The 22,425-nt window shown below is 46.3% G+C and overlaps 1 protein-coding gene across 1 annotated transcript; it reads right to left on the bottom strand.

Moving 5' to 3' along the window:
* Positions 1–5,972: 5,972 nt before the first annotated feature.
* ACTG1 (actin gamma 1) lies at positions 5,973–10,341 on the bottom strand. Its single transcript, XM_079965608.1, has 6 exons — positions 10,186–10,341; positions 8,418–8,549; positions 8,085–8,324; positions 7,374–7,812; positions 7,073–7,254; positions 5,973–6,903 (listed from the first exon to the last, which is right to left on the bottom strand). Exons 2-6 carry the CDS (start codon positions 8,538–8,540, stop codon positions 6,760–6,762), a joined length of 1,128 nt encoding a protein of 375 aa, XP_079821734.1. The 5' UTR covers positions 8,541–8,549; positions 10,186–10,341; the 3' UTR covers positions 5,973–6,759.
* Positions 10,342–22,425: the final 12,084 nt, after the last annotated feature.

The following is a 22,425-nucleotide window of genomic DNA, read 5'->3' as shown; positions in this document are numbered from 1 at the left end:
CCCCCCATGCTCTGACAGACAGCAACAGAGGACAACTACAGGTTTCAGGAAGGTAGTTGGGGGTCGGTGGGTGGGTTAGGAAGAATGCAAGGCCTCGCCTGCAGCCATGGTTTCAAGGAGCATAGGTGCAACATGAAGAAATTTGCGCTATCACCATAGCACAGCAATGCTGCATGAAAGACCAGGCTGAAAGATAATTGTGCCTGACTGCAGGAGTGCTGGAATTGGGGACACTCCAACATTGCATTTCAATGGCCACGGGGAGAGTGGAATTTATTAGCTGGGCCGCTCTGATGCTTGCTACGTGACATCTGGCTGCCAAATCCCCTAGGACGAGGGTCTCTTTATCCCCAGACAAAGGAGTCCAAGGGTGTGGAATGCAGGGAGAGGGTGGGGAAACAGCCTTGAATCAAGAGAATAGCGGGAGGCCCAGTCCACAGTGTTGGCAGCATTGCTCTCTCTGTTAATCACATTACTCAGCAGCTTATGCACACAGTTTAGCATATTGGCTTCCCCCATCCTGACCTCTGTTCCCAACCCCTGCTGCTAGGCCCTCCCTCCCCCCTTTCATTTGCACTGGCTAATCAGGTGCAAGGGATAGACAGGAACATACCAAGAGGGTGATTTCAAGATGCAGACTATCCATTCTGGAGTGTGAACTGGGATGGGATTCAAATGACAGGACTTCTGCTGCCAATTACAGCATGTTGCAATGGTTGACTTTTCACTGGGCCTTTTTTCCTCTCTGAATAAAAATCAGTGTTGGTTGCACAAGCCCTCTGGGTGGGGCCGGTTCATTTTATGTTATCCGTATGAGCAAACGGTGACTAAATACAAATGTTGAATTTGGCAGCACTAGCAGGTCATCGTTTCCTTTCCATTTCCCTATGGGGCCTATGGTTTCAGCCTGACATGCAAAGCAAGACCAAGTTCATCACATAATACTGACTCTGTGCAATTGCCACAAACAATTTCAGCAGAGGAGCAGCAAAACATCTGGAAACAACATCTCATCTTGGTCCCAGTAGTTCTTCTGGAATATTCTCGTGAATAACTGGTGGGAGTCGGTTGCCGAAAGAAATAAGCATGGAATATGGATTTCTGTAAAGGCTTTTTTTAGTAAATAAGCCTGTATTTACACTTTTATACCAGAAGGGTAAACGGAGAGAAAAAAGTGGAGCCTAATGGTGATGTGCAAACACATAAGGCGGGCAACAAAAACAATTAAGAACCCAGAATTGGTTCTGAAAGTGGGAGAGCGCCTTCTTGGTACATTAGTCACAAGCAGTTTAAAAGTAATACAATTAAAATGAATTAAAAGGCATAGGAAAAAAGACAGTTGCCTGACTCTGATCAGTGTGAATGCCAGGTGAACTTCTCTAGGGAGTGCATTCTGGAAGCCAAACTCCACCAGTGAAGCACACCACAAGGAGAGTCACAGACAGGTTGATCAGGTACCATTTTCAGATGGAAGTAGAATTCAGGAGTCAAAACCACCACCCACCAAACCAGAAGAATTGAAATTCAGAGGGTGAGTGCCTAATGACTGGACAGACTGATTCAAGTAAGGGGCAATTAACTCATTGTAGACGAGACAGAATTTGCTTGATCTTCCCTGGCATATTCTCCTGTGTCACCCTCACCCCACCCCAGCCAGTGCAATAAAATACTGCACAAGGAAACAAAATAATGCATGGACGAGATTTGCATAAACACGCTTAGCACAGTCATGATTGCAACGTATTGGTCTTTGGGCAAACATTGAAATATGGATCCTGAAAATAAAAGCTTTTGTGGTGAAAAACAAATGTCTAATCCTCATAATTGGGGAGAAAAGCCTGGAAAGGATAGGCAGAGTTTGCTGCCAGTTCAAAAACTCCCATCCCTCTCAAGGAAAATGCCTTTGTAATCTGCAACCTCTGTGACCCCTTTTATTCCTCTCTAGGACTCCCCTTTCTGCATCCTGCCTTTCTTGACCACCCTACTGCTTGCACTTTGACCTTTACCAAACCATTCCAAACTATTCTACATCTGATTGTGTGCTCTACTGAGCACACACGGAACACTCGTGACCTTGTGATTTACTCTGCCATACTTTTGGGGTAGGTTTTACTCTTAGGAAGCTGAATTCTCTACTAAATTTGTGTGTTACAGGGCCTAAACAGTGCGGTCTCACAATCTCCAGTCCTCAGAAGGAAGATTTCAATGAAGACTATGCCCAGATAAATTTGCAAAGGATTGTGTCCTAAATATTCAGAAGGACTGTTTACCTGGTTGCAAATCTCATTGTGTTCAGTAGAGCCTGCTCTTACTAATGTGCTTTAGAACATGAATGAGAACAGCCCAAAGGCAAATGAAACTGCAGCTGCAAAATTGGTATGTGGATTTTAGGACTTTCAACTTCAGTCCTCATATGCAGTAAGCCGTACATTAATACTGACCTAGTTTGCAAGGATGTTGTAAGGATAATTGCAACAATGCAAAGCAAAAAAAAGGAAAAGCTGTAGCTGAGTGGCAAAGTGCTTGCTCTGCGCAGAGGGCACATGTTCAAACCTGGCGTTTCCAGTTAGGGATTGAAAACATGGGAGAGCTACTGCTGCTAGCATGTGAAAACAATGATGTTTTTGATGGACCAATGGCATCTCACATTCCTAAAATTAATGCAGAGGTAAGGAGTGTTATTATATCAAGGGTGGGCAGAGGTCAGCTTGCAGAATTTACTTTACTAGGCTTGTGAACTAGTGTTTTGCATATTGCCTTAGTGAAGCAGGTGTACCTGGAAATAAGAGTGAAGGGTACCTCTGAGCTCCTAGTTTCATTACCAGCTCAAAGCCTTCTCTCACAAAGAAATGCTTCTGGGTTGCAAATCCTTTGTTTCAGGGCAGGGACTCCCTGCCCCCCACGCATCAGTTGCTAGGAATCACAGGTGATAAGAGTACCATTTCATTCAGTTCCTGCTTGCAGGCTTCCCATCTGGTCAGCTACTGTGAGAACAATATACTGGAACTAGCTGGGCCTTTGGCGAGATCCATCAGATCACTGCCTGTTTGTCCCACAGGAATAGGCTCCACACTCAACCCCGCCTTCATTTCCCCCATTCCATTGCTCATGAAATGGAAACCTACAGAGAACTAGCAAAGTGCTCTGCATTGTGCAATTTCATCCATTGGCTATAATGTGCCAGGTTGCTCAGTTGTTTAAAAAAAATGTATTTCTAACCTTCATTTTAGTGAGGGTCAGGATTGGAAGCGCTTGGAAATTTTGTGGTAGAAATTCAGAAACCGGAGGGGCTTGAACAGGGCTTACACAATTGTATACATGGGCTAGTATTTCTGAACTTTAGGCATTTCCTGGCTCTTCCACTCCATACTGGATCCTTAATACGATTTGTACAGAAGGGGCCTTGCTCCTCCAGCTTCTCCATTCCTACTCCTTTAGACCTTGCTGCCTGCAGATACCTCATGCCTCCCTTTTGTTCCTTGCTATCCTATCCTTTAGCTTGAACTAAAACATTGTCAATGGTACTGAACAAAAGGCCAGTGGTGGAAACGTCCTTAAAATAACACAAATATGTGCAAATAGGCAAGCGGACAGCTTCCCCTAGGATAAGGTTGGCATCTTACATATCCTGTTTCTTGTAACAAAGATGACTTCAAATGTACATGCTACCTTTCTGAAAAGGATTCTTGTGCACCTCCCTCATTTTCATTCCCTATCATGCTTTGCCAAAGACATAGCTATTTTTAGCAGACTGGAGGCTGAAACCCCACTCCCACCAGGCAACCCCACAGTGCATCCTTTCTTCCAAAGGAATCTTAACTTGTATATAATCAAACATTTATGCATAATGCTACATCCCCTTGTGCATTGCATTCCCTTGTGCAGTCTTTTCTATTGCACAGATTAACAAAGACTACCAGGAATTTGTCAGTTTCTGCAATATACTAGCTCTTGAATATGAATTTAGCACCAAGAGCTCTGGATAGTCACACAAGCAGGCAGCTGCCAAATTTATGCATGTATAGGTATGCTTGTACAGCATCTTGCTTATAGAGGACATGTGGCAGGCATCCCAAAACTACTTTTCCTGCTATATGGGAATAAACATCCCTTCTTGACAGGAGGTATGTCAGTGCAATTTAGAATCAAAATGAGCAGCTCTTCCCTGCTAAACAACCACCCCACCCAACTATCCAGGAACAGTGCAAAGGTAACTCTTGATAAACTGTCCTAACACAAACCAGTGGGGCACCCCCAAGTTAAGCATTCTGTCAAAGAACAAAGCTTACAAGTTTAAATCTCAGGGATCCTGCCTAGGCCAATCACATATTGGGAGCAACGGTGGGTGAGATTGCCAAAGTCTCTTTTCCTGGTTGCCCATCCCTTTCAAATTTTTATTTTCTATTGCAAAACAAGTAAATCTGAATGTACACAAGTTGCAATCTTACTGTACTCATTTTCAGTTTGCTCCCAGATCTCAAATAGATTTAGTAATATAAATTCTTAGTATTCAAAGTCTTGTAGTATTACAAAGACTGCAAAACATTGTAGAAAGTTTTTTCCTTCCTACAATGTTTTAACCTGAAACACAAATCTAGTGTAACCAACAAAATATTGGATCACGTTTTATGGTATTGTGCAGATTCATCCACAATTCAAAATGTACCTCCCTGGGAATTTCATAGCTGCCCCCTCAATTACTAATGCTCTCAGTGTATCTAGTGATTGCCTTATGTACCACCCCAATATGCATGTATAGGTATGCTTGTTCTTATGACTATTTTTTTAAAGGGACAGATTACTAGTGAAATCTTGTAAGACACAAAGATAACACAAAAGAAAATGGGACACTTCATTTGCCTCCCCTTGGTGGAAAATGTGATTTGATGGTAGCAAGGGAAGATTAATAAAGTCATCATTGTGGTATTTCACATAGCCTTTGGCAAAGCTGAAATTATGTTTTGAAAACCTTTAATACTACCAACAGGGACGCAGGTGGCGCTGTGGGTTAAAGCCTCAGCGCCTAGGGCTTGCTGATCGAAAGGTCAGCGGTTCGAATCCCTGCGGCGGGGTGCGCTCCCGCTGCTCGGTCCCAGTGCCTGCCAACCTAGCAGTTCGAAAGCACCTCCGGGTGCAAGTAGATAAATAGGGACCGCTTACCAGCGGGAAGGTAAACGGCGTTTCCGTGTGCGGCTCTGGCTCTGGCCCTGGCCAGAGCAGCGATGTCACGCTGGCCACGTGACCCGGAAGTGTCTCCGGACAGCGCTGGCCCCTGGCCTCTTAAGTTAGATGGGCGCACAACCCCAGAGTCTGTCAAGACTGGCCCGTACGGGCAGGGGTACCTTTACCTTTAATGCTACCAACAGTATCCTACTCCAACAGGTTATCCTAGACATCCCAGTCCTACGCAAACACTTCTGAAGTGCTGCATAAACATCTTTTTACTGTCAGTTTAAATTTAGAAAAATGTAAATCAAGCTAACCCATAGCTACAAAATGAGGTGAAGTACATTCTTGAATAACCCCAAAAATGCAGCTTGGATGTAATTTTTTCATTGCTTCCAAGTGATTCTACCTCGTAATCCTGTCGTAAAATGACTATCTTTTGCACACTTAGGCAAGTTGTGATCTACTTGCACAATAACCTGGTCTGCCCAATTAAACCATTTCAGTAACACTGAATTAAGAAAAATCTGAGTTAAAATAATGTCATTTGTTTAGCATTTGCCACAGTGCATACATTTGTATTAATATCCCACATAGCTAAGGTCTGGTCATGTTCACTAAAGCAATGTTTGGAAGCTATTTGGCAGCATATTAAGTTTAGCACTTATCACAGAGCTTGTAGTCAACCTGATCACTGAACAGAAACTACATTAAGCCAGAGCTACGTCACAATTTTCACTGTCCTGTCTAGAAAGGCTTCCAAAAGCAAAAGTGTGTTAAATAACTTTCCATTAGACAACATTAAGCCCATTTCATTTACTGCAGCGCTTTATTTTCCTTTCACAATGATGTGTTGGGCATTACAATTCTCAACTTCAGGATGACTTACAAATTTTGGTTTTCTACTGTCATATGACAACATTAAGGCAACGTACAAAAATCTTACATAAATTAAACCTGATGATTAAATTTACAGGTGTCAATGCAAACATTGGAGCAACTGAAGTTGAGCAACTTTGCCCTGGGTTGTCTTGTTGGGATACAGGTGGGCAAGGAAAAAACAGGTTCATAAGGCTTGGATGCGATATGTTTCCAACCCCGCTAGTAACAGTGGCAAGACAAAAATGGCCATCCTTTTCACAAACTCTTGCCAGCCTCAACAATAGTGACCTGGAATTCTTAGCGCTTTGTGTAGTGGAAGTCTGATCTTTTGCTACCCTGTACAGATCTAGCCTCAAAACTCCATTGTAACATTGCTGGTTACACTGAGACCACTCTCCCAGGTAGTTACAGACACAAGTTAAACCTTTGTATTGTATGAATGCCTCCTGTACTAGGTCCTGGGCCAGATGTGTATAGGGTAGTTATACTGCTATGTACAAAGGGAACAGTTAACTTGAGTACAGGGTCATATCAGCAACAGGTAGACATCCTCACAGGATTATTGGAGACAGGCTTCCCAATGACAATGTTGTGAAGAGAAGGCTTATTCCAGTTTCATGAGGCTAGCATGAGGTGTATATATTTGCTCAGGCAAATTTATACTGGTGAAAAACTCATGCAGCAAATGCTGCGCATCTGTCAATAGTCCATTTAGAAGCATTTACGATGGACAATGGATGGGCCAGACTCGTCATACTCCTGCTTGCTGATCCACATCTGCTGGAAAGTAGACAGGGATGCAAGGATGGATCCACCAATCCAGACAGAGTATTTGCGCTCAGGGGGAGCAATGATCTGGAAGAAAACATGTTAAAGTTAGAAAATATCTGACTATACATGCATTCAACTTTTTACTTTCTTGATATCAGCCCTGTTTTAAAAAGAAAAGATTTATGGATCAGCTATCTCCCTAAGAGTCAACTGCTTTATTACACTACCAAGTTGTGATGTAAGCCATCCTTACCTTGATCTTCATTGTGCTGGGCGCCAATGCTGTGATCTCCTTCTGCATTCTGTCTGCAATTCCAGGATACATTGTGGTACCACCAGACAATACTGTGTTGGCATACAGGTCCTTTCGGATATCAACATCACACTTCATGATAGAGTTGAAAGTGGTCTCATGAATGCCACATGACTCCATACCTTAAAAGAAAAAAAAAATCCTTAAGTATGCTAACATCCAAATAATACAGATTTACTTCATAGGATTTAAAGCATGCTACATGTAATTTGACTTGTTACCATTGCCACTAAATGCTTACCAAGGAAAGATGGTTGGAAGAGGGCCTCTGGACACCTGAACCTCTCATTTCCAATGGTGATCACTTGACCATCAGGCAATTCATAGCTCTTCTCCAGAGAGGAAGAGGAAGCAGCTGTGGCCATCTCCTGCTCGAAGTCCAAGGCAACATAGCATAACTTCTCCTTTATGTCACGCACAATTTCCCTTTCAGCTGTGGTGGTGAAGCTGTAGCCTCTCTCTGTCAGAATCTTCATGAGGTAGTCAGTGAGGTCACGGCCAGCCAAATCAAGTCGCAGGATGGCATGAGGAAGGGCATAGCCCTCATAGATGGGCACAGTGTGTGTGACACCATCTCCAGAGTCCATTACAATACCAGTGGTACGACCAGAGGCATACAGGGACAGCACAGCCTGGATAGCCACATACATGGCAGGAGTGTTGAAGGTCTCAAACATGATCTAAATAAAGAGAAAAGAATGTTGTCTTAATAAGGGACCACTTTCATAGTTAAACACACACATGCTGACATGCAAGGTATTGGATGTAGGGGAGAAAAACCAAAAGAAAGTCAGGTAGAAATACAACAGAAACCTGAGAGACTTCAAGGAAGGAAATGCCAGGAGAGTACAGAACCCTGAAAATAATGAGAGAAGAGAAATTGTAACTTAAAGAAAAGGGGTGGTGAAATGGGAAAAAGTGGCAAGATGTAAAAGCTGCACCAATGCTGTACCTGTGTCATCTTCTCTCTGTTGGCCTTGGGGTTCAAAGGAGCTTCTGTAAGCAAAACAGGGTGTTCCTCTGGGGCAACACGAAGCTCATTGTAGAAAGTGTGATGCCATATTTTCTCCATATCATCCCAGTTGGTAACAATGCCATGTTCAATAGGGTACTTCAGAGTCAAGATACCTCTCTTGCTTTGAGCTTCATCACCTACATAGCTATCTTTTTGGCCCATACCAACCATGACACCCTATTAAGAGAAATAAACAGTCATCAGCAAATACAAAAATAAGCCATCTCATGTTAAACACAAAACAAATAGATCTCCTGCTTTGATGTTTACCTGGTGGCGTGGGCGCCCAACAATTGAGGGGAACACAGCACGAGGAGCATCATCTCCAGCAAAGCCTGCTTTGCACATACCGGAACCATTGTCAATGACAAGCGCTGCAATTTCTTCTTCCATTTTGGAGATCTGCTTTTCACAAAAAGAAAGCATTTATTAAGCAACATTGAAAAATACAGTGCTGCACTTTGGCATCATCAATGGACGCCCTTCAAACACTACAGACTTTGGCCACTAGAGGCTGCTCTGCCAACCTACCATCCAGACGAGAAACCCCACCCTCTTGACTATATTTTAACCATGGTTCAGAGCTTTTTACTTAATTTTCCTTACTCTGTAGACCAGCTAAATGCGTGTGTGTGTGTGTGTGTGTGTGTGTGTATATATATATATATGTATGTATGTGTGTGTGTGTGTGTGTGTGTGCACATATATACACACCCACACCCATCCCATAGCCTAACAATCTAACATCCCATAGCCTAACAATCTAACACCACCATCTTACACATTTCTACTCAAAAGTAAAGCTTACGGAGTTGAACAGGGCATATTTTCTAGTTAACTACATACATTTACAATGCCCCAGAATTCTTCCTCTCATGTCCCCTAGACCTATGCTCACCTTCTGATGCAGTACTACTATGGATAGTCTTCCCTGAAACCACTGTAAAGTTTGGCTTTTAACACCTTAGCTCATTTCAATACGAAATATACAAAGTCAGAAACAGAAGGAAAGGCGTTTGAGCAGGGTGTATGCACATTAACCCCATCACCTTCAGGGATGCACCACTGGCATCAGCCCATCTTCTAAAAAGAATAACTCATCTTAGTCAACTACACTACTCCCATGAAGACTCCGTTGAACATTTAACGGGAGCCGAGCCAAACCAGGCCACAAAATTGCTCATGCACTCAAGTCCTCTGCGCATCTACTCGGAAGCAAATTCCAGTGTTGCAGTCACGGGCAGGAAGCCATATCCCTGCAGCCCACTCTATTCAGAGGCAAACCGAGCCACCCCAAAGACACGACGCACCGGGCTCCACCCTTCGCGACGTCCTGCGCAGCCCTAACCCCGCCCTCTTCGAGAACCCACCCTCCTTTCACAGCCGGAGTGAGGGTGCCTTTTGCGGGAACCAGCCCCCACCCCCACCAACGCCCCACCCCCACCCCGCCATCAACCGCGGCGAAGTTAAAAAAAAAAAGCCCTTTTCAGACGCTCCCGCCTTTCCCCTTCCAGCTTCAACCACCTTCCCCCACGCCCAGAGTAAATCTTCTATGCGGAAAAAGTGGGGGGGAGGGAGAGAGGGGCACCGCGCGCAGCAAGAAACCGAGGTTCTCGTTTCCCGCTCCATTACGTCAAAGTTTCAGGCCGACCAATCACGCCCTCGGTGCCCTTCTCGAGCCAACAGCCCCTCCTCCCCCTTTCAAAAAGCCGTTTCGGGCACGAGAAGGTCGCGCGCGCCAACCAAGACCGTTGCAAAGGAACCGACGCAAGATAAGCCGGGGGGGGGTGCCGGGAGTTGGTCGAGCCTTAACGCACGACCGGGGTGGGGGTGGGGAAAGAACCGAGAGAACCCCTTAACCGCCGCCAACTGAAGGAATTCTAAGGCGCTTTTTACTCCTAAGGGAAATTAAATATAGGAACCTCTACACCTTTCTCTCACCTAAGCGCGAAGAGAGAATACAAAGGAAAGTTTAGGGTGGGTGGGGGTTGGAAGAGAAGCACCCCTCCCTCAGAATAAAACGGCTGCTGAAACCTACCTGAAAGGAGGCGGGAGCTTTCAAGAGAACGAGAAGAAAAGAGCTGCTACTGCCAGATCCGCTGCCGCCGGCTGAGTGAGACCGTCCCAACGCCAGCCCCGCCCCTTTTATACCCAGGGGGTGCCGGCCCCCGCCTCGCCGGCCGAGAACATCGCCATATATGGAGATCTTTCAGAAACACGCGCTGCCATTGGCTGGCGCGGGCCGGGCCACGTGGGGCGGACGAGAGCAGTCTGGCGCCGCCTCCTCCTCTTCGCTCAACCCCGGAATCAGCATGAGCAACGAGGCCGGGGGCTGGGGTGGGGGGGCGGAAAGGGTCCGCAGCTTTTGCACCGGGGCCTCTCTCGTCCCGGTTCCATGTTATGTTCGCCCCCCAGGACTAAGGAGAAGGCACCGCCGTGGGATGCTCACGCCAACCAAAGCACACATCCTAGCTAGATTGCAGCTGATGGACAGCAAGGGGAATGGAGGGTTGCCACCATTGTCACAAGTCGTGCAATGAGTGGGACATGCGGGCGTCGAGGTCTGCTGCCCTACCTGCCCCATGGGCACTGGACTGCAGTCGAGGCCCTCAGTCCATCTCGAGGCCTAGACTCTCGGGCTTCTGACTTGGCCACATAAGCCATGATAGTGTTGCAGTGGCAAGCAGTCCCGGGGATTGGCACCCACACCAGGGTTGCAATTCCTAGTGCAAGATAGCCACAAGGTTACCTGAGCTGCGACTGCAGTGCCTGGGAACAAAGCGTGATAACTGTTCTGCTTCCATGTGGCCATTTACTTGGTGCATTGGCAAGGTGTTTGGCCACAGAGATGCACCGGTGTCTGTGCAACTGCTGTGTTTCTCTATGGCTTTTGTTCAGCTGATGCTGTAAGCCTGCCATGCTACTGCCTCTGCCCGGAAGCGGCCACTGACTAGGCATCAATGGAAGCATCAGCGGAATGACAGTGCATTGCAAGGGTATCCCCAGGGATTACCAGGTGCAAAAGATGCCTACTTCCATTTCACTGACAACAGGCCCGGGACCATTGCCCCATTCCAGACATGATGTCACCTCGTCCTGGGAGCATCCTGTCCTAGTTTCCACATTAAAAAAGCTACTGTTCAAGGCTCCCTTTGGGGGCAACATCAACACACTTTAACTATGCCACCATATCTGTGCCACTACATCCACAGTAGTGAGTGCCACACCTTAAGTAGCTGACCTGTTTATGTGAAGGCATTGGGATTATTATGTTGCTATAGTCACTAGTGCTTTCAATACTGAATGACACGAACTTGGCACACTTGGGTACAGGAAACTAGCTGAAAGCCTCACTAAATATTGTGACATTGTTTTCCAGGAGCAAGCAAATTCCAAAGAACTGCTTGTCAAAAGCAAGAAATGTTGGAAAAGGGAAAAAAGTGAAGTAGGGATTTTTGTGGGAAGTACAATTCTCAAACCATGTTTTGTGGAGCAGGTGGAGAGTAGACTTTTCATGTAGGTTAGAGGGAATGCTTTTACCCGAAGACATTAAGGGCACGCTTTTTAGACTATATGCAAAGCAAGGGGGCCAGTGTCAAAGTAAATGTTGGCTCACAGTAAATGTTGAGACACAGCACATGTTCATCACTCAAACCTGAAGGATTTACATCCTCTGTGACCAGGCATGGCCAAACCTGGCCCTCCAGATGCTTTGGGACTACAACTCCCATCATCCCTAGCTAACAGGATCAGTGGTCAGGGATGATGGGCATTATAGTCCCAAAACATCTGGAGGGCCAAGTTTGGCCATGCTTGCTCTAGGACTGAATCTGCATCTCTTGAGTCCAGGGAATTGAAATAGTCCAGGCTGTAGAGGTGACCACTAAGTCTGCAATCCTAACCATAGCTCAGACAGCAGCTCAGGGAAGGGCCATTGCTCAGCTGCAGAACATCTGCTTCACACGCAGGTCTCAGGTTCAATCTCCTGGCATCTCCATGTAGGGCTGGGAAAGCTGCCAGTCAGTGTTGACCATACTGAGCTAAATAGACCAATGATCTGACTTGGTTGAACGTCCTACATTCTCGTTCACCTGAGGAAGAAATGCCACTGAATTCAATGGAGCTTACTTCAGTGTAAAACTATTGCAGTATGGACTCTAAAACACCCCATATCTCTTCACCTTTTTTGCGTCTGAAGAGAAGTTGAGTCTAATGAATGGTGGCAGAACAGATCCAGGGTGAGCCCAGAAGACACAACAACAACAACAATATTATTTGTACCCCGCACATCTGACTGGGTTGCTCCAGACACTCTGGGCTGCTTCCACTAGAATATAACAGAACACACAATACATTGGACATTAAAAGCTCCTTCTGAAACAAAAGAGAGGCTGTTGTGGTCCATAAGGCCCCAGTGTGGAAGCCTAGCTGATAATCTCCCAAATTTATGAAAAGTCTAGCCGTGCCCTTCCCTGTAAAGTCCCTTTTAAGTTCTACAGACTATCAGCAAACCTCACTGTATATGAATGGCTTCCTTGCTGAGTTCCATCTAACAATAGAATCATAGACCACAACGGTCATCTAGAGCAACCCCCTGCAATGCAGGAATCTTTTTGCCCAATGTGGGACTTGAACCCACAACCCTGGGATCAATAGTCTCATGCTCTACTGACTGAGTTATCCCAGTGTATAAGCACTGAAGCATACTCTGCCACCATTACTTCTGGCCTGTGCTGTTGGGGATGGGTTCATCCTGTAGTTAAGAGAAAACATCACCATTATTCATTTTTCTAACCAGAGGGTTTGGTCACTGATTCAAATCAGCTGAAAGAGGCTTGTCGAGAAAAGTGAAACTGTTCTTACAAATCCAAGCTCGCACAGAACTGTAAATGTTGCTTGGAAAAGTAACTTAACACTCTGCCACTAAACACAGGTGAAACAGCTGGTCTCTGCCCAACCCTGTTCCATGCACACACCTAGAAAAATAACCAGACCTCGCCTATAAGCAGGTGACTAAGCTCTTCCTTTCCCACAGAAGTATAACCTACTTTGTCTTCCTAAACTGGAAAGCTTTGTCTGCCAACTCAACTGACAGCTAGGCTACCAATAGCAGAAGGCTTATGATATGAGTAACAAGCACTGATGGAAATCAGACACCTCATCAAATCGTAAGAAAGGGATAAGAAATTGTTTGAACTCCATCAGATTGCACAATTTTTATTGTATATTATTTATTGTTGGAAAATTATCACTTCCTGTTTTGCATTTGCAGTAATGGATGCTGATTAAATTAGAATCTCAGTTCCATACATTGGGACTCCCTGAAAAAGTGTGTGCATTGGTTCCAAAGGATGCTTGGTTCCAAAGACATTGATGTTTTCCAGTCTGATCACCATATTAAGTCTTCCACCAATACAGGAAGTTCCAATAACCATATGAGTAATTCCTTCAACAGTCCCAGAGAAGGCAGAATAGTAGAAGAGGAGGCCTTCACATGCTGCTTTATTTAAGCATCCCTATCCACTGCTTTTTGCTGACTTACTAATGCTTGAGTATATTTAAGCCTGGGGGATTCCCCTCTGAAACATTTGGAGAAGGGAAACATTTAGAGCCTTTAAAGGAAATGAGAAATGGTGTCATACGTTTTTAAAACATGGCTGATCCAATCCCCACCATCCCTTTTAATTGGAGTTCCCTACATTTTTTTTGCTGTAAATTTCCCATCCAAGTTACTTGCCAATAGGAAAACGCGTTCAGTGGTAAGGAATTTAGCAATCCTCCAGATTTAAAAAGGAGGAACTCAGAGGATGCAACATGCTGGACAATCATAGAAAACAGAGTGGCAAGCTCAGTTACCATGTGGGTGCATTTATTGATTTCTAACATATACCCCTGTTACTGGCTCATACGAGTGAAGCGACTATTGCAGGAATGTGGAAGCTTGCAATCTTCCAGAGATTGCTGGCAATAAAGACATTCTGAAGTATAATGGGTTCCAGTTCCCAGCTAGGTTAGAGACACGGCTGCTTTATCAAAGCTCTCACCATCCCCCAAAATCCACTTTCAAATTCCCTTGCTTGTTTTCATTCTGGTCCATTTGCAACAGCTGATGCCACAGCTAGTGGTGACTTGAGGGACAAGTATATCAAGGCCAAGAGGCCTGCAATACGAGTACACATGATGACTGCTTCGTATGACACTTTTTAATTGTTTCTGACATTTGTCCTGGGCGGGGGAGGAGGAGGGGAAAGTGTCCCCCAAAGCCAGGACCTCTGTCCTCCAAGCTCTTCCAGTTAGTCAGCAAGGCACCAGTAAGGGGACGAGCGAGGAACCAGGAGGCAGGAGCTGGGAAGGCTCGCTCGCTTCCTGCTGCAGGCCTGAGTGAGGACAGCGCGGGGCTCTCTCGCCTTCCAGGCATTTGCATGCCTTTCAGATTCTTTTGTGCTGAAGGGGAGGGCGTGCGCGCATGAGGCAGCCTTCTGCCGCTGCAGAGCCTCCCGAAAGGAGCAAACGAGAGCAGCTGCATACGTGCAAACAGCAGCGACAGTCCTGAGCGCCTGTTCTGGTTCAACGCGGGCCTGGTGCATAGATGCCCCACCCAAGGCAGACGGGGCGGGCATCGCAGATCGCCTGCGCAGCCCAATCCACCGCACGCATCGCCTTACAGGCTCGCTCCTTCCCAGCCCCCTTTGGAGAGGGCGGCGGCGGCGGCAAGCATGCAGCACCACCAGGGTCTGCAGACAATGGCTTTGCAAGCTCGGAAGCGTGGAGGGCCGCAACCCGGAACTGTATGCGACATAACCTCCGGCGGCAGCAGTTACCTGCTGACTTGCCCGCCTGCAACGCGGATGCAGCAGCCGGGCTGACACTTACCGGCGCGCGGAAGCCGCCAGGCCTTGCAAGGGCCGCAGGCACGCGGGGGGGGGGCGGCTAAAGGGGGCGGCGCGAGGCCAAGTTTGAGCACGGAGAGCAGCGAAAGCCTGGAAGCTCCGTCTGCCCATTGTCAGCACGCTCAAAAATTGGCATGTGCACCTGGATCACGTCATTAAATGGCTGCTGCAGGAGCAGCAGCAGCAGGAAGGGGGCTGGTGCTCAGTGCATTTGAAGGCAAAACGGAGCAAGGCAACACTGCCTCCCAAAGGGCGATCATCAGGCACCCTGGGACTAGCAGAGCGGCTTGTCCGGGTTTGGCGCAGTTTGCCTGGAGAGAGCGAGTCTACAGGCAGGCGTGCACGGGAGAGGCGCCTTTCTCTCAAGGAAGTTGCCTGTAACAGGCCGTCCCTCCGCTACAGAACGCGCCATCGAAACTTGCCGGGTTCCCCTTTATTTCGAAACCCCTGACGTATGTTCTCCAGCGGTGTTCCCCCCGCCCCGCCCCGCCCCCTTCTTTTCGGTTTGGACATTTTGCTCTTAGCATCTCCAGGAAACGTGGGGCGTAAAGAGCCGAATTCTTAAGCCACCCCTGAAAAACACACACACACACACACACACACACACACCGATCAGTGTTAAGAGCGGAAAGCCCTCTGCACATGCCCAAGAGCACTCTTCTTTCTTTATTGCATATGAGTCGCCTAGCACCGAGCTCCGGAAGCAAGTGCCGGCTGAAAAATCAAGCCACGCCGGGCACAGATCTCCCTTCAATTCAATGAATGAACTCCCAACCCGACCCTCTCCTCCCCCCTCGACGCACATCCGCCCCAGCCCCACCCCCGTTGCACAAGGGGGCACACAGAAGCAAGTCATCGCCCTCTCTGCTGGTGAATTTCCTTCTCGGCAACAGCTCCTTGCCCCTCCTCCCGCGTGTCATTCGTTACAGACGCAGCGTGACGGGGAGGGAGCGGCGAACCGAAACCTCGTGGGTGTCTGCCGGAGCAAGGTGGTGCTGCTCGGTAGCCCAGGTGACACGGCCGACGGGGAGGGAAAACAAAAGGCCTTTCTCCGCATGCCTATATTTGGAGATTTCTGGCCAGTGGCTCGAAGATCCGCCCTGGCCCGGCATGCTCGATAAGGCTCGCGCACCTACGACCTTTTTTAGCAGGCGGGAGGGGCGAGATCCTTCTGCCGGTGGACTTTTAAGTCGCAGATCAGCGAGCGAGAGAGAGAATGCAGTGATGCCAACTTGAATAAAATATTTTTTTTGGGGGGGTAGGTAAGCCCAGCCCCGCACAATTGATCATAAGACACAGTGCGCGCACACTATTTGAATGGCAATGCCCATCAACATTTGGGGAGGGGTGGCTGGGACCTCGGGCCCCTAGAAGTTGGCTCCTATAGCCAGCTCCATATTTTCACCCTCTAGGCATTATTCACAGTATGTACTATTGCAGAGGACGTGGGTGGCACTGTGGTCTAAACCAGTGTTTCCCAACCTTGGGCCTCCAGCTGTTTTTGGCCTACAACTCCCATCATCCCTAGCTAGCAAGACCAGTGGTCAGGGATGATGGGAATTGTAGTTCAAAAACAGCTGGAGGCCCAAGGTTGGGAAACACTGGTCTAAACCACTGAGCCTCTTGAGCTTGCCGATCAGAAGGTCGGCGGTTCAAATCCCCACGACGGGGTGAGCTCCCTTTGCTCAGTCCCTGCTCCTGCCAACCTAGCAGTTCAAAAGCACGTCAAAGTGCAAGTAGATCAATAGGTACCGCTCCAGCAGGAAGGTAAATGGTGTTTCCGTGCGCTGCTCTGGTTCACCAGAAGTGGCCTAGTCATGCTGGCCACATGACCCGGAAGCTGTACTCCGGCTCCCTCAGCCAATAAAGCGAGATGAGCGGTGCAACCCCAGAGTCAAATGTGACTGGACCTAACAGTCAGGGGTCCCTTTACCTTTACTATTGCAGAATCAGGTTCCAATCCTAGGCACACTTGCTTGGAACCTAAGCCATCTAGCACCTCCTGGATAAGCTTGCATTGTATTGGGCAGCTTTCATAATAATCAGAGGGTCTTTTTAAATGTTCCTATTTATAGGAAGGAATTAGCAGACAATCTGCATGTAGGCCACATCTGTGTGTTCATTCGTGGAGTATGCACTTAACTTGAAAGTACTTTGTAAAGTCAGAAGGAACCATCAACCATCAGTGATTCGCCCCGCTCTTTCGGATTAGGCCAGAAACTGCATAGCCTAGGATTCTGAATCGGAATCATGCACGCTTTACTTGGACCCTGAACTCACACCAAACTCAGCAGGGCTTAGTTTAGAGTGGCTTGCACTGTGAAATAATAATTTTCGATGGGCAGGAGCACTAGCCAGGTATAGGAACCAGGTAAATGGCAATGGCATGTTCTCCACCCCAGTTTGCAAGGTCATGTGGGCCTTTCTGCTGTCCTTCCCTTAGATTCCATCTCCATAGGCTATGATACTCCAAACACATCTGTTTACTTTAACCCAGCCCGCTGAAGTCAAGCAGAGGGAAGATAAGGCAGCAACGATTTTAAGCACATCTGATTTTTGGGAAATGGACCTCGAATTTCCAGACGTATGGCAACCCTACCCAGAAGTGAAAAACATCACACAAAGCAACTGGGCGGGGCGGAAAAGAGTGTTTGCAAGCTTTTTAAATGCGTGTTCCGATAATACGCGGTTTCACACAAGCACACAATAACCCGGAACATGACACACACACACCCCCCCACGCAAACAGGGAGCTGCCTGTACATGGAGTAATATTTTGGGACTTTGCAGAATCAAATATGTGATTAACAGATAGATGGTGTTGAGTCCAGGGTAATGATGTAAGGACTTGGATGGCCCCATAAATTGGGTATCCTGGCCCTTCCATGCAGCAGTGCACATACATGCACACACACACACACAAACATAAACATCCTTAGTGCAAAAATAACATTTGTGGTGCCAGATCATGACCCCTTGGCAATAGGCAAGTGTCTTGCTGTGTGTTAGTACATAAACCTGCTGCACACACTATGTGTGGTCTCCCAATTTTAATCAGTGTCCTGAGATCCTCAGTACGGAACTGGAGAGAATGAGTCTACAGCCCACGTTAAAATGAAAGAAAACAATGGGAAGAGCCTGTTGAATGCTTGGGTAAGTCATGATCTTACTGATACTCATCAATGTGCTTTTAATTTTAAAAGGGCTGCATAATCAGTCTGCCAACCGAGGGTTACAGCAGAGGAGCACACAACTCCTAATAAAAATAATTAAAATGGTAATGCAGAGAGAATGAGCTGGGATGTTCTCACAATCTAAATAACAGGCCCAAGTATAATAGATTGCAATGCAGAGGCAGGGAATGAATCAGGTATTACCAGAAGCTCAATATTGTGGCGTGATGGATGGTAATGTAGAGTTTCTGCACATGCACTATATACAGAGATGTCATCTGGACCCTGTGCATTATTTAGCAAACACAGTTCCTGTGCATTTTTTAGAAATAGTTTGTAAGGTTTTTGAACCATAGAGGTTATGGTAATATGAAGATCTGTGGGATTACATGCTCTGAAGGAGCTGGTGAAATACAACGTTTGGGTTGGTGCTGCACCTTTAACAGAGATTTGCTGCTTCCAGTGGGCTTAGGTCCTGCAATAAGCAAACAAAAGTTCGTCTGAAAGGAAGGACACATTAAACAAACACTGTTGTGTGCCTGCCTGTGGTGCAGCCAGTGAACAACACAGTGTGATTAAATCCTGAGCAAACTCAGTCTCACACCCTCGGTCACCCAATCAGCATCTTATCCTGCCAGTTTGCTGATTCTGCACTTCAGATCATCCTTTGATACCTCCATATAGGGTCAATTTGGGACTGGTTTTTATGCCTCAGGGTAAAGATTGTTTGTGCTTGGCTCCTCCTGTCTTTCCAGGGTTAAGCACGGTATTGTTTAACATTCTATATGCTAAAGGAGGCAGGAAGAGGAGGCAGATGGAAGGATTTCCTTGGGTGTACCCTACTTCTCATAGGCTTATGTAGGATTCCACAATCAGCTTCCTGACAGATTCAGGCCAATTTCTTTCCTTTCTAAGCCAGCTCCACTGCAGGGCATGCTATTGCATGACCCCTAAAGTGTTTCCGTAGCTGGAATTTCTTGCATGCTACATGCAGTTCAGTTTGAAGCATTTTCTCAGAATTAAGTCTCACTGAGTTCAGTGTAACTTGTTACCTGGTAAGTTAGTGTGTGTGTGTGTTTAGAACTGTGGCCTTAAATTGATCCAGATAAACCAGATTCCTGCTGCTTCTCTTCACAGAACAGCTAAGACTGCAGTCCTAACCAGGTCTACTTAGAAGTTAAGCCCTGTAGACTTTAATGAGGATTACTTCCAGTGGGTTGGGATTGGAGATGAGTGAATTGTCACAATTAATGGTTTACAGTTAGGTAATTATCATAACTAGAGCAGTGAACAGATAAATAATTTTTAATTGCTCATGAATAAGCTTTTAAATAGACTCAATAAATCGGCAGTTTCCCCAAAAAGTCCACATAGGAGCTTTTTTGAAGGAAGTGCAAGCTAACTTATAATGGAACAAACAAAACTATTCAACATTTAGATTTTGTTTTATTATATTGGTGTATTTCAGCATGTCTTTGTCATGGCCTTAGGCTACTACTACAAAAAAGCTGATGCAATTCAATAGGCAAAAGGTGCAATTCAATGTTATAAGAAAATGCAATTTAATTCCCACCCCCATAGCCCACTACAGTAGCATGCCTGAACCAAGATGGTCTCAAAAATTAATATGCCTTTAATTCTCAGTGCCACTGATTAAAATTTACCTGCACCAATAGTACCTGACCCCTTCCAATTAATCAAAGAAAGCTTTGGCTGATCAGTTACGTGATTAAATTGATTTACAGCAAGCAGCCCTAATCCTAACACTTCCCATGTTCTTTTGGGGCCTTTGCCATTGGTATAAAGGTGATTCCCAGTTGTAAAACCCCCCTTTTCGAGGCTGTAGAACGCCACAAACAGGAGCAGGAAACTGAATTATAAATCAAGCACCAAGATGCAGAGATCTATTTCTTTCTCCATAATGCTTCATGACAGCTTGCCTGGGCAGACACTTAGCCACTGTTTTCTTTTCATTGCAGAGAAAGAGGCTGAAATTTAGGAATAACATGGACTCTCAAAACCAGCCCCTGAATTGTGGTTCTCTATCCTGTATCTTGATGCCGCTGATAACTTGCATCCTAGCTGGACTGCAGGAAACCCTCCCATTAGCCAAGCAGAGGTCAGTTGGTTGCATAACTATTCTCGCCCTTGCATGTAAAATGCAGATATGCGTGCTTTGGCGCTTGCTCTGCCAGCTGTGCCAGTTCTCCTGAGGACACAGCCATTCTTCCCAACAATTCTTTCTGTGGTTATCTCCCAACACCCACTCCCTTTGGGCGCAGGCTCCAGCTAACTAACAAACACATAACTGCCTCTGTGCTTCGTAGCACAAACTAGGAAGTCAGGAAGAGATGAGAAGGAGAAGCCCTGGTCGAGATGAAATCGGTCGACATACTGAAGAAATAAGCCAGTTTGGGTCTACGGGTGGGTGGGTGTATATTTGAACGCAGCCAAAGTGAATACAGCAAGCTTCCACGCATTCAAAAGTTTCTAAGGACCGAGAGCAAGAATCAACAACAATAAAACCTTCAACTAAGTAATAATCAAGGAAGCAATCTGGAGTCTGTGCTTCCTAATATGTCTTCCTGCCCCAATTAGATGCAGATGGTTTTGTGGGACGTCGTCATATATATTACAGGCTCAGGTGGGTGGGTGGGTATGAAACTTATTTTGCAAGCCTGGGCAGGACCTAGGCTTGAAAACAATATTTTAAGAGATTTGTCAATGTCTGCATGGAAGTAGACAATCTTGAGCCCCAGCTTCATTTCTGTGCTTTTGTTTTGTTTTGACATCCTGATCTATTGGGCTATAATTATTAGTTGACACTGAAGACATTAGTCAACGTATATTTATAGTTGAACATGCACAGATTCCAAGTGAACAGGATGCTTTGCAGAACAGGTTAGCCTCAGTAGCCTGGACAGACAGTCCTGACGTCGCCTGGCTATGCTATTTGCAGTTAACCAAAACAAGTGAGTTAAGGGGCAGGGCACTAACCTTCTGCAGATAGGAGTATTTCCATTTTAGGCAGTAGTGTGCAGTTGTAAGCATTGTGCTTGTGAGCAAAGGTTGCAAAATAGTTGCTCCTCCGCAAAACGGGCAAGGTAAATGCACCCTGATTAAAAGACTATTACAGACAGTGTTGTCAAATTGTGTGTGTGTGCATTTAGGGACTCCACTATTATAAACCTAGAAAATTTGCTTTCATAATGATGTACAGGCATGATGGCAGAGATCATCTTCAGAGGCATGTTTAGGTCACACCCTTACATTCTCTGCAAGGGCAGCACCTGATTCTTCTCCATCGCTAGAATTGCGTCTCCCCTCCGATTCTTGCGTTTCATGTGCACGGTTTAAAAACACCAGAAAATGACTTCTCTCAGAAAGGAGCAGCTTGAACCATGGGGGATGGGAGAACGGATGACTGAGGATGAATATCTCCAGCTGTAAGAAAATCGAACACCTACCAATTCCCCATTGCAAACAGAGTCCCTCGGGTAGGACTAGAAGCAGTACTCTTCCTGCATTTTACTTCAACAATCATCTCCCTGAACAGATTGCATTTCTCCTCCTAAAAGGAGGAAGCTTGCTGTCTGAAGTTCTTTTTCTTTTTTTTTTGCCCTCTGCAGTTCCACACCCCCATCTGTTTCCTGTGGCTTCTTGCTGCAAATACAGATCTTCCTTTTTTATTCTGTTTCCCCATTCAATTCATCTGAAAATGGGAGGGTTCTCTGAAATCCAGTTATCTGGAATCTCTGGAATATATGAGTTAGTGAATGATGGCAGTGGCTGGAAACATCTGGGGTGGGGGGGGTTGTGTGTGGTTCACCAGCAAGATAGCAAATTGTCATAAGAATATGGGGGGCTGCTTTATTTATCCATGTGTACTCTGATAGGCCCTGGAAAAGACCCTGATGCTGGGAAAGATGGAGGGCACAAGGAGAAGGGGACGACAGAGGACAAGATGGTTGGACAGTGTTCTCGAAGCTACCAGCATGAGTTTGACCAAACTGCGGGAGGCAGTGGAAGACAGGAGTGCCTGGCGTGCTCTGGTCCATGGGGTCACGAAGTGTCGGACAAGACTAAATAACTAAACAACAACAACAACTCTGATAGGTCATGCCTCTCTCCACCTTCTCAGGCAGAGAGGTACAGTGGTACCTCGGGTTACATACACTTCAGGTTACAGACTCCGCTAACCCACAAATAGTACCT

Source organism: Podarcis cretensis (assembly GCF_951804945.1).
Source record: "Podarcis cretensis genome assembly, chromosome: 2".
Taxonomy (NCBI): domain Eukaryota; kingdom Metazoa; phylum Chordata; class Lepidosauria; order Squamata; family Lacertidae; genus Podarcis; species Podarcis cretensis.
The sequence above is the reverse complement of the archived record's forward strand: the minus strand, read 5'-3'. Positions and strand labels throughout refer to the sequence as shown.